Source organism: Oryctolagus cuniculus, chromosome 12, assembly GCF_051225735.1.
Source record: "Oryctolagus cuniculus isolate XC-2025 breed Fujian yellow rabbit chromosome 12, ASM5122573v1, whole genome shotgun sequence".
Taxonomy (NCBI): domain Eukaryota; kingdom Metazoa; phylum Chordata; class Mammalia; order Lagomorpha; family Leporidae; genus Oryctolagus; species Oryctolagus cuniculus.
The window spans coordinates 91554867-91567440 of NC_142878.1; the positions used below are offsets into that span (position 1 = coordinate 91554867).

General features: G+C 56.7%; 1 protein-coding gene and 1 long non-coding RNA gene across 2 annotated transcripts in view; one reads left to right on the top strand and one right to left on the bottom strand.

Moving 5' to 3' along the window:
- Positions 1 to 2355, top strand: part of CORO2B (coronin 2B) — a 125183-nt gene extending 122828 nt beyond the window's left edge. The window contains exon 12 of the mRNA XM_051841569.3: positions 739 to 2355. Coding sequence (XP_051697529.1) covers positions 739 to 870 — 132 coding nt within the window. The 3' untranslated portion in view covers positions 871 to 2355. The remainder of the gene's footprint in view (positions 1 to 738) is intronic.
- Positions 2356 to 6833: 4478 nt separating this feature from the next.
- On the bottom strand, positions 6834 to 12350 carry LOC149123160 (uncharacterized). Its single transcript, XR_016218289.1, has 2 exons — positions 12212 to 12350; positions 6834 to 6960 (listed from the first exon to the last, which is right to left on the bottom strand). It is a non-coding gene; the product is annotated as an uncharacterized LOC149123160 (long non-coding RNA).
- Between the last annotated feature and the right edge of the window lie 224 nt (positions 12351 to 12574).

A 12574-nucleotide genomic window follows, 5' to 3' on the forward strand; every position in this document is an offset into this window, starting at 1 on the left:
CTGTCGGGGCCACACCGCACCAGGGAGCAGACCAGGCTCCAATCCAAGCCCTGAGCCTCCCTGAGCAGAGATGGAGGGGTATAGGGGGTTCCATCCAAAAGGGTAAAAAGAGCAGGGATGGGGAGTAGCATTGTGGTGTCGAGGGTTCGAGTCCCAGCTGCTCCACTTCTCATCTAGCTCCCTGCTAGCACACTTGGGAAAGCAGCAGAAGACGGTCCAAGTGCTTGGGCCCCTGCTACCCATGTGAGAGACCCAGATGGAGCTTCTGGCTCCTGGCTTTGGCCCAGCCCAGCCCTGGCAGTTGCGGCCATGTGGGGAGTGAACCAGAGGTTGGAAGACGTCTTTGTCTGTGTCTCTCCTTCCCTCTCTCTCTGTAACTGCGCCTTTCAAATAAATAAATTTTTAAAACAGGGAAGAGAAAAGAAAATACTAAAAGAGAGAGAGAGAGAGAGAGAGAGAGAGAAGAAGCCCTAGGTTTGGTCCCTTGAGGGTGTAAGCTTGGGAAATTTGGAAAACTGGACCGTGCAGCCTCGCTCCTGCCTCGGGTACCCAGCATCTATGAATGTGGCTGGGCCAGGACAGGGGACGGTGGAGAAGAGGATGAGCGGGCGGGGAGCCTAAGGCGGGGCAGGCAGGGGGGAGGGGAGGAGGGCAGAGCCGGGGCGGGGCGGGGCGAGCGTGGGGGCGGGAGACACCCCCCCACACTCCCCTTCTCACCCGCGCGCTCTCCGCCCCCAGCTCCTCCGCATGTTCTTCCGGCAGCAAGACGAGATCCGGCGGCTGAAAGAGGAGCTCACCCAGAAAGACATCCGCATTCGGCAGCTGCAGCTGGAGCTGAAGAACTTGCGCAACAGCCCCAAGAACTGCTAGCTCCCGCGGGGGCTGCCGGCCGAGCTGACCCCTTACCGTCCCCTTCTCCACCGCCCCCAGAGACAGAGCCAGGACTGGAGCCGGCCGTGAACCGGAAGCAGACCTTTGAACTTCTGACCCCGCCTCTCCTGGACGCCCCTAGCGGGCAGCCCCTTTCGTTGCCACAGCCCCCGCCCCCGGCGCCCCCTGGGACCAGGCCTCCCCTCTGCGGGGTGAGGACCGCAGACTCTCTATGGACAGAGGAGGAGGCGGGGCCACAGCTAGACTTAGAACTTGAACTTGGCCCTCCCGCAGGGGAGGGGACTGCAGGCCCCCTGAGCCCTCCAGCGTCGCTCTGTCTCTCCCCGCCCCCGGTCCCCTTGTCTTCAGGGAATCCAGAGGATGCTCTCCAAGGCCATAATGACCCCTTGCCTTCCCGTGATTCTGCTCAGAGCTCTTGCACACCCTTTTCCCACTTAACTGGTGAGCCAGGCAGGGCAGGCTCACGTGACAAGTGACAGAACTGAGGGTCCCAGAGGGGAAGCGACTTACTGAGTCACCCAGCAGGTCAGGCCCAGGCCCCTGGCTGTCCGGTCCCCACTTCCCAGGGCCTTGCCAACCCTACCATGGGCTTCCCCAGAAAGGACTGGAAGCCACACCTCCCGTCTGCCCAACACCGGCCGTGCCAACATGCCACACTGCCCGTTGAGGCCCCTCACGTGTCCACACCTTCTGCTTCTGCTCGTGCCCCCGGGGGGCTCCCCCTGAGATGAGGCCTCTTCCTCCTGGCAGCTGAGGCTGAGAAAGGTGGAGCCTGGCCCTGGGGCAGGCAGAACAGGGCTCCCCGGTGGCTTCCGGGCGTGCACAGCGTGTCCCCCACTCCGCGATCTCAGCCACTTCCAGCCTTAGCCCCGTGGAACGACCTCGGTCACTCGCATCCGTACAGCACTTTAACGTTTACACGGAGGATCTCACCGAGCCCCACGTCTGCGGAAGCCCAGGGGCGCACCCCACCTTGGGACGCTGCCGCGTTGCATGGGGTCTCTCCACGTTTCCCTTCTGTTTTGTTTTTCCTTCTTTCTCTCCGCCTTTCATTTCCACTCCATGCAGAGCCCAGAGTCACTGTTCTCAGAAAAGTCACAGTTTGTGGGGCGAGATCTGAGGATTAAGAAACGGGTGTCCACGCTTCACTCTCTGGAGCCAGGAGGTACCTGCTGCGCTGTAGCCACGCCTGCTTTGCCCTGGCCACCCTGCAGGACAGCCTGTGTGCAGAGGCCAGGTGAGCTGGGCAGGGAGGAGCCCCTCACCCCTCCAAGACCCCTGCCCCTCTCCAGCCGGCTCAGGCAGGGTCTCTGCCCCCAGCCCACAGATGGACTGCATTAGCTCTCATCTCCCCACCACACACCTCCACGCTTTTTTTTTTTCTTCCCCACTGACCTCATGGTCTTCTGTGATTATTTATGCTGCCTCCTAAGGATAGAATTGAAATAAAAAGTTTTCAACTTATCAGACCCCCATGTGGCTCGTTGCTCTTGGTCACCGTGGTCTCTTTGCTGGTCAGCTTCCCAATCCATGGCCCAGGTTCCTTTCTGGAAGCGCAACCCATGTCTGTATAGAAGTAATTCCACACTTTCATTCATCTCAGCCCTGCTTTGGGCCAGATCGCTCTTTGCCTGGGGGATGTCCTGTGCGAGGTTTCCCTGGCTGCTGTCCGTCAGACGCCAGAGCAACCTCCGACAAGTGGAAATGACCGGAGATCCTGCCCCACGTCCCCTGGGTGTCAAAACCAGCCCTGGCTGGGAACTGCCGCCCCACAGCTGTCCGAAGATGTTGTGCTGGGGTCTGAGAGACACCTGTGTAGCACACTGCTGCCACCCAGCACCACCCATGAGGCACAGACACCCAGCTCCCTGACCTCCAATTGGCGGGTTCTAGTGTGAGTCCTGCATTCTAGAGAGTGCTCGGGCCTGGGGCAGTGGGGAGGTCCCGGCTCTGGGTTCCTAGCCAGGCTCGGAGCTGATCAGTCTGTGCTGGAGCAGGGCTGGGCCCACTGTGACACAGGGGAAACCTGGAGAGGAGCCCTCGGAAGGCACCAGGGACACATAGGAAGGGAAGTGGGCACATCTTAGCAAAGGGGACAGAGGAGGAGAGGATGAAGGGCTGCAGCAGTGGGCGGGACGCTGGGAGGAATGACGAAAGCCCCACCCTGCCCCACACCTGCAGGGCTGTGTAACGTTGAGTAAGCCACTGTCCTGCTCTGGGCTGTGCTTTCTCCATCTACAAAGTGAAGCGGGGCTGTTAGGATGCCTGCGTCCCACACCAAGCGCCTGGCTCCCACTCCTGGCTTCTCTGTTAATACAGAACCCGGGGGCAGTGGTGATGGCTTGCAGAGTTGGGTTCCTGCCATCCACCTGGGACACCCGAATTGAATTCCCAGCTTCTGGCTTTGCCCTTGGCCCATCCACGGCTGTTGTGGGCATTTGAGGGGGCAAACCAGCAGATGGGAGAACTCATTCTCTCTCTCTTTTTCCTCTCCTTTCTCTGCCACTAGCCACTAAATAAATCAATCAACAAATAATAACTGCAGGACTGGGACCATCCCTTGAGTTCCTTCCTGGTCCGAAGCATCAGGTTCCCACGGTCCGAGCAGTGGAGAAGATGGCCCAGGTCTGCCCACCAGCTGACATGGCTGGTGCCTAGGCAAGGGTGTAGGAAAGGACTTTGGCTGCATGTGAATTTGAACAAGGACACCCCTGGAATTCCTTGAGTTGAAAAGAAACCTGGCCTTGGAGGATGTGGGAGGAAAAGGATTCGGTTGCCTGGGAACAGGTGACTGGACAATGCAATCTTCCTACTCTGAATTCTGTCCCGCCCAACCCCCAGCTCTGCACCCAAGCAGGCCTCCCTTCAATCATTATTTATTAGGGGAAGCTGCCCAAGGTCAAGGTAGAGTCACTCCACCACCCCCTCCCTGCACATGCCCTCCACCCCCAAAGCCCATTTTCTCCACTGTGTCTGTTGAATCCTCACTGGCTGGCTCCGCGTCCTTAAGTTCTTTGTATACTAGGACACACTGTGTCCCCCTTGTGTGCCCCCGCTCCCTCTGCCAAGTGTGGCTTTGCTCACCCCATAGCTCTTGTCCCCCGGGTGATGCCAAGCGCCGATCCCGCGGCCCTTCAAACCTCCCGCACTGCCACACTCCTTGCCGGCTGTTGACTCCCTGCCTTGCATTGGGTAAGGACATGTCTTGGGCTGAATGCCAGACCTCTGTCTCCCATGGAGGCAGCAATGGTGCCTTCCTGGGCATGCCTCCCCTGACACCTCGTTGGAGTTTCAATTCTATTTAGCACAGTACCCAGGGATCAGCCAGGTACTGGGGTGCTGGAGGTGCCGCTGCCAGTGGCCTGCCTGTCTGTAGGCATCAGATCACCCAGCAACACACAGAGTCTGGGGAGGCTGGGTTGGGCTCCCTGCTCAGCACGCAGCGGCAGGAGTAGGCGGTCATCCGGGCACCAGCTAACTCCTGGGGCGTCCTCCAACAGCCTCCTGAGATCCCAAGGCGGGTTTGGGCATTTTTAGACACTCTCCTGGTGCTGGGCAGGCATCCCAGACTGCCAGTGGGCCGTGCAGAACGTGGCTGCCGCTTCTCTGTGGGAGATGACTTCATATCCAAAGCACCCCCACCGCAGGGCCCCGCCCCCAGCGCTCTTGCTGGGAAGGGCTGGGTGACAGTGATGGTGATGGGTCGCCTGGAGCAGAGGCAGACTCCTCAGCCACGGTGCCCCTCCTCCCCAGCCGGGCAGCCTGGGGACCGCGGGTCTGCAGTGCGGGGAGGGGAGAGGCCCCTGCCTGGGAGGTTGGCAGAAGCTCCTGGTTCTCTGTGGATGCGCGTTTCCTATTTGGGCACAACCTGCCGTGTGTCTTTCCTTGGCATTTTCATTCCATCACAAGCACAAATGGGTCAGCCTTACGCAGAGGGAAAAGGTGAGCCCCTGTGGGTACAGGGGGTGTGGGGGAGGAGTTTTAGGGAGGCCCTCTCTGGAGCCTGGCTGTGGCACTGCCCGGGAGCCCCCTGCCAGCACACAGTCCCCGTGGGTCAGGCACTGTCTCTGTCGGAGCCCTCTTCTCACACAGGTCCCCGTGGGGTTTTGTTGCTCCCGCAAATGGGGTGAACAGAGGGAAGGGGACATGGGGACAATGAAAAGGGTGGCCCCTCAAGGCAGGGGGCTGGGCGGGGGGGACACACTGAGGATGGAGGTCTTGAATTTCAAGGTCACAGTAATCACAGCAAAATTCCAAGAGTTTGCTGGAAACTTGAAGGCAGCCAGCAGGTGGCAGATGATGGCCTTTCGTTCTTCCTGAGCCGGTCCCTTCTGCCACTCCCCACCCCGCCCCAGAAGGAAGGGCCCAAGTCCAGGCACCAGACCTCAAGGCAAAAAAGCATCAGATCAGCACGGTGTGCCGGCTGCAGCAGCCACTGTGGGGTGAACCAACGGAAAAGGAAGACCTTTCTCTCTGTCTCTCTCACTGTCCACTCTGCCTGTCAAAAATAAATAAATAAATACAAAAAAAAAAATAAACCAGCATCAGGAACATCCCAAGTAGAGGAGGGAGACCCCCCCAGGGGGCAGCCCCGTGCCCTGCCACCCTGGAGGTCAGCTGTCCTCAGGGAGCTGCCAGAGGAGCAGTGCACCTGTCTCAGCCTCTTTGCTCGGCTGCTGCAGGCCCTGCCTCCCTGCCTGGCCCAGCCTGGACCTGCTCTGTGGCCCTGAGCCCACAGGGACAAGCATAGGAAGGGGCTCTTGCTTTCTGGAGAGTCTGCAGTCCATGAGGCTTGGAGTAAGAAGATGACAGGAGGAAGAGCCCGAAAGGGAAGAGAAGGGCAGAAAGGGAAGGCAAGGGGGCTGCGGAGGTCCAGGCCTGCTGCTGCAGCCCGGGGGTCACAGCCCAGCCCAGCCTGGGGCTCACCGGCTCCAGCCACACTGTCTCCAGGAAGCTACTGATGAGAGAAGCAGGAGCACTTGTCCATGGTCTCTGCTCCTCACGCACACGTACAGCCCAGGGGACAGGGGAAGAGGGTGGCTCCAGTTCAAGGAAGCCCCAAATCCTGGCCCTGGGAGGCTGGACTCCACTCCCCACCCCTGCCCTCAGCAGCCAGGGAGGGGCTTGAAAAGGAGCAGATGCCCACCTCCGCCTGTTTCTGTGGGGAGGGGCTGCAGGGGGACGTTCACCCAGGGACACCAGGTCCAGAAGGGAGTTGAGCGTGGTCAGGGCAGACGGAAGAGAGCTGGCTGAGATAAGACATTGGCCTTGACCCCAGGCAGGGGTGGGAGGGGGGAGGTGAGAGGAGGGAGAGGGAGGGAGGGTGGTTGGGGAACCCCTAGGAATGGTGACAGAGCTGCCTTCCTCCCGGCAGGGACCTTGTTCGTTGTCCCTTTAAAATCGCCACCACCAGCAGAGACCCAGAAGAGTGCTGGCGGCAGCTTGCTTAGTCCTCTGGCTACCTGAAACAGGAAGATCCGGTCTTAGGACACTTGTTAGGTCCATTTGGCTTTAATCATAGTTATCTGAAAGGCAGAGAAACAGAAAGAGAGGCAGACATCCCATCTGCTAACTCCCTGCCCAAATGCCCACCACAGTCAGGGCTATGCCAGGCTGAAGCCAGGAGCCAAGAACTCAAACTGGGTCTCCCACGTGGGAGGCAGGGACCCAGGGTCTTGAGCCATCACCAATAGGAACCTGGGTGGGAAGTAGAGCCGCGACCGGATCCCAGATACTGCAGTAGGGGATGCCAGCAGCCAGAGCAGTGGCTTGAGCGCTCAGCCAAGTGCTTGCATCTTGGTCGGGTCCTTTTGTCACTGAGAGACCTGGCTGTCCCTTGGGGCTCCTTAGCAATGTGAGTTGAGAACTCTGCTTTCCCCAGGGTCTCCCACCCTCCCTTATCCTGCCCTCCCCACCCCCCAGGGTACCTGAAATCCACACAGTTGTCCCAAAGTCACTTGTAATAATAGTGAGAACACGTTGTTGTTGGCTTTGAGACAGTTTTCATCCAAAAGTGTCCTATGAAGTAGTTCTCAAATGCCTTCTTTGTATCAGCTATTGTCCTAGATGCTGGAACCAATGGAAACAAAGGAGATTCAGCCCGTTTATAATTAAAAATTAAAAATCTGTGCATAACACAGAGAGATGTCAGGAAGCACTGGCATTTTTTAAAAAACTTTTTATTGACTAAGTTTACTTATTTGGAATGCAGAGAAACACCTGCCGGTTCACCCCCTAAAATGCTAACAACAGCCCAGGGCCAGGCCAGGCTAAAACCAGAGTCCCAGAACCCTCTCCGGTCCCTCACACAGTGACAGGGACTCATGTACTTGAGCTATGTTCTGCTGCCTCCAGGGTACAGCATAGCAGGAAGCTGGAATCAGTAGCAGGGTCAGGGCTTGCAGCCAGGCACTCTGATATGGGATGCGGGTGTCCCAGGGGCATGGTAACTGCTGAGCCAATGTCCTCCCCAGAACTGACATAATTATAGTGATTATCTCAGGGTAATGGGACAACAGGTGAATTCAATGTTGTTGTTGTTTTTTTTTTAAAAAAGATTTATTTATTCATTTTAAAGTCAGAGTTACATAGAGAAAGAAAGAAGACAGAGAGAGAGAGAAAGAGGTGTCTTCCACCTGCTGGTTCACTCCCCACTTGGCTGCAACAGCTGGAGCTGTGCCGATCCAAAGCCAGGAGCCAGGAGCTTCTCTGGGTCTTCCACATGGGTACAGGGCCCCAAGGACTTGGGCCATCTTCTACTGCTTTCCCAGGCCATAGTAAGGAACTAGATTGGAAGTAAAGCAGCCGGGACTCGAACCAGAGCCCTTATGGGCTGCCAGCACTGCAGGTGGCAGCTTTAACCCACTGTGCCACAGTGCTGGACCCCAATAAACCATCTTTCAACCAGCCAGAAAGAGGTTCTCACACACCTTAAACACTCAGGGCTTGCCATAACTCTTTCCTTTGGGATGAAATCCTAACCTTGTTCCAGTGTGGGCTCTTGGGCTTTCTGACCCACATCACCACCGCCCCTCCGGACCAGGAGAGGGATCGGCCCTTGTGGGTGGTTGGATGGGGAGAGCGGGCTCGCTGCTGACCCAGTGTCACTTCTGGTGGACACTTGAGGGGCAGGTTCCTCCCAGAGGCCCCAGCTCCCACACAGTGACATGCACAGTTGCTCTGCATCCCAACACAGGCCAAGATGGCCACACACTGCTGAGACCCCGGCCCGCCCTTCCCTGCAGCTTCTCCTGCTGACTCTGCCAGTCGGATCCCCAGGCCTACAGGATCTTCACTGAAGTCCTTCCATTCCTTATGACCCTGATCTCTCTGGCTGGCTGTTTTTTTAATTGTTTTTTAATTTTAAATTTTTTTTTTTGACAGGCAGAGTGGACAGTGAGAGAGAGACAGAGAGAAAGGTCTTCCTTTGCCGTTGGTTCACCCACCAATGGCCACCGCGGCAGGTGCACCACGCTGATCCGAAGCCAGGAGCCAGGTGTTTCTCCTGGTCTCCCATGGGGTGCAGGGCCCAAGCACCTGGGCCATCCTCCACTGCACTCCCGGGCCACAGCAGAGAGCTGGCCTGGAAGAGGAGCAACCGGGACAGAATACGGCACCTCGACCGGGACTAGAACCCGGGGTGCTGGCTGGCTGTTTTTTAAATGACAGAGACAGAGAGAGAGATCCCACCAGCAGGTTCACTCCCCAAACGCCCATGACAGCCATGGTTAAGCTGAGGCAGAAGCCAGGAACTCAATCCAGGCCTCCCATGCGGGGGACAGGAACCCAATGACTTGAGCCATCACCAGAGCCCTCCAGGGTCTGCATTAGCGGGAAGCTGGCGTCAGTCCGGTCCCACCCACTGCTCTCTGCTAGGTGGCCCCAGTGGCCCCAATCCCCCACCTTGTCTCTGGTGGGATCATGGCTCATGACCCACACTCTTCCCAACCCACTGCCTGGGACTGGACCCACCGTCTCTGCCCTTTATTCGCTTCAAATCAAGTCTTGCAAGACTACGTATTGTTTAAAGCCTTGGCTTTCAAGACTATTCATTGTTTAAGCCATCAGCTCTCAAAACAATCAGTTTAGAAATTCAAAAGCTGAGCATTGACTCCTGATTTGCTTGTTGAGGTCTTCCAGCTCTGAGTCCCGGGCCTCCCCTGTGCGATGCACCCTGCTGGCTGCAGTGGGAAGGAGGTGCTTCAGAAACTACAGAATCCACAGCTTTAACGTCCCTCCACCACTCACGGATACAACCGGGTCACTGAAAGGACCAGGGAGGCGCAGGTGCTTGGCCAAGAGGTTAAGACCCCTGTGTCCCACACCGGAGCGCCTGGGATCGGTGGCTGGCTGCGGCTCTGGACTCCAGCAGACCCGGGTGACGGCTCGAGTCATGGGATTGATTCCTGTCGCCCACCTGGCAGATCTGGAGCGTGCAGCCGCTGCTTTTTCCTCGGCCTGGTCCAGGCTGTCGTGGGCATTTGGGGAGTGAAACAGCACGTGGGACCCCCCCCTTCCTCTTTAATTTGAAAAGTGGCCAAAGAGATCAAGATCATATGCAATAAAAGAACTTTAGTTAATGACGATGTAGAACTGGAGAATAGTGTGTTTTTTTTTTTAAGATTTATTTTGTTTATTTTTTTAAAGATACATTTGTTTATCTTAAAGTTAGAATTATACAAACGGTGCTGGCGCTGTGGCGCAGAGGGTAAAGCCGCCGCCTGCGGTGCCGGCATCCCATATGGGCACCTCTCTCTCTCTCTCTTTCTGTCTGCTTCTTTGTAACTCTGCTTTTCAAATAAAATTTAAAAATAAATAAATAAAAAGAATTACACAGAGAGGGGGAGACAGAGAGAGTTTCTTCTTCCATTCATTGATTCACTCCCCAAATGTCTGTAATGGCCAGGGCTGGGCCAGGCAGAGCCAGGAGCTTCCTCTGGGTCTCCCACATTGGGGTGCAGAGGCCCAAGGACTTGGGCCATCTTCTACTGCTTTCCCGCACCATCAGCAGGGAGCTGGATCAGAAGAAGAGCAGCCAGGACCCGAACCAGTGCCCATATGGGATGCGGGCACTGCAGGCAGCAGCTTTACCTGCTGTGCCACAGCGCCGGCCCTCACAACAGTGCTCTTTTGCTAATTTTCCACTCGCATCTGATGGACAATAACACTCCTGTAGACGCCAGTGAACCAGTGACCCAAGATGGATTAAGACGCACAATTTGCTGCCCTTGGGAGCTTGGGTTAGTGAAGGATGCAGATGTGTGGATCAGAGTTCCAGTGCAGCATAATGAGAATCTTATGGGGGCCGGCGCTGTGGCACAGCAGGTAAAGCCGCTGCCTGCAGTGCCGGCATCCCATATGGGCACTGGTTCGAGTCCCAGCTGCTCCACTTCCTATCCAGCTCTCTGCTGTGGCCTGGGAAAGCAGTGGAAGATGGCCCATGTCCTTGGACCCCTGCACCTGTGTGGGAGACCCAGATCAGCCCAGCTCTGGCCATTGCGACCATCTGGGGAGTGAACCAGCAGATAGAAGACCACTTTCTCTCTGCCTCTGCCTCTCTGTAACTCTGCCTCTCAAATAAATAAAAATAAATCTTTAAAAGAGAGAGAGAGAGAGAGAACTTTATGAGAGTGATGGAAATCCAGAAAACCCGAGCAAAGGCCTCTTGGGGAGAAGCAGTATGAGTCCCTGAGGTGTGGGCGGTTTTCCCGGGGAAGAGGGGCAAAGGCCCTGGGGCGGGGGGAGGGGGCAAAGCCACAGAGCGTGTAGAACTCTGGGCACTCAGCATGGCCTCGGGCTGTTTACCTGGAGTCAGCTTCTCAGGCCCTGGGGAGCCTCAGAGCAGCCACAGCTGGAAGCAGGAGATGCAATGGGAGAGCCTTTCCAGTAGGGTGGGGAGGAGGGGGAGGGGAGGGAAGGGGAGGGAAGGGGAGGGAGGGGGAGGGGAGGGGAGGGAAGGGGAGGGGAGGGAAGGGGAGGGGAGGGGGAGGGAGCAAGCGAGTGCTGTGTTGAGTGCACAGAAGTACAAAGACAAATGTGTGTTTCTGGCCCTGGTTCGCTGTCCCGCGGTTGGAAAGCCGCAGGTCTAAAACATGCTCCTGGTGCGAAGCCCAGAGCGATGGCCAGAGGATTCCAGGAGAGAGGACCCATCCTCACAGGGCCATGGAGCGGCTCCACAGGGGATAGCAGGAGGGGGCACCGGCCTCACAGGAGGATGGCGGTGGTGCGTGGAGCAGGAGGCAGAGGGAGGGCCTCACGGGTGGGTCCCACGCAGCCCTGCGGGTCCTTCCTGAGCTACCCCCTGCCCAGCAGCCCCACACCAGCTGTCTCTGGGAGAAACATTTTGGTCTCAACACAGAAAAAGCTTCTGGCTGCTCTCCTCCTCCAGCAGCTCCGTGACGTCTGTAGCCACACGGCGATGGCCCTCTTCACTGTCCACACCAGGGCACCAAACTGACCTGACCAACAGTGACAAACTCCCGAGAGAGAGAATTGAATGAGCTGACGTCTGAGTTCAAGTTCAGGCAAAGAAGCCCATCCATCCAATCTCTGACCGTTCCTAAAAATCCACTTTTTTTTCCTTTTAAGATTTATTTATGTGTTTGAAAGGCAGAGAGAGAGAGAGAAAGAGAGAGAAAATTAAGAGAAAGCTCTTGCAGGGCCGGTGCTGTGCCTAGTAGGTTAAGCATCTGACTGTGGTGCCGGCATCCCATATGGGTGTCGATTCAAGTCCCAGCAGCTCCATTTCAGATCCAGCATCCCTGTTGATGGTGTGGGAAAGTAGCAGAAGATGACCCAAGTGCTTAGGCCCCTGTGCCCATGTGGGAGACCTGGAAGAAGCTCCTGGTTCCCAGCTTTGGTTCAGCCCAGCTCTGGTCATTGCAGCCATTTGGAGAGTGAACCAGCACGTGAAAGACCTTTCTGTCTCTCCCTCTCTATCTGTAACTCTGCCTCCCAAGTAAATAAAAAGAGAGAGAGAGAGAGAGAGATCTTCCATCTGCTGGTTCATTCCCCAAATGGCCACAATGACCAGAGCTGGGGCAGGCCATCTCTATTCGGGTCTCCCATGTGGGTAGCAAGGACCCAACTACTCAGCCCATCTTCTTCTTCCTCCCAGGCACATTCGCAGGAAGCTGGATTGGAAGCGGAGCAGCCAAGACTCAAGTATGGGATGCTGGCATCTCAGGTAGCAGCTTCACCTACTGCACCACAACGCCAGTCCCCTAAACCCCCTCTTTTGCCCATCACTGAATGGGTGGATCAGAAGAACTCAGCTTTCCTCCCAGACTCGGTGAACATAGGCAGGAATCTCCGTGCTTACCTCCCCATGGCCAGATGGATCCTGGGAATGTCCAAGCTCACACACAACAAGCACGACTTGGCAGCCTCGTCCCTGTTGTCACAGAGTAAGGGACTTTATTATTTTATCAGCTGGCACCAGAGTTCCTTTTCAGGAAGGAAGTGTCTTTGTTTAGGAAAATTCCTTGATAGGCCCCTTGAGGGTAGAAGGTGAGGCGCTGAGAGCAAGGGTTGGGAGGAAAAAACAAAGATAGCGAAAGGAAGAAATGAACAGGGGTCTGGGGAGGAGGGGAGCGAAAGAGAGAGGGAGAGGGAGAGGGGGAGCTGAGCAAAATGGTCAGAAGCCAGAGCCCTAGGAGGCAGGAAGTCAGGGGGGCTCTTAAGA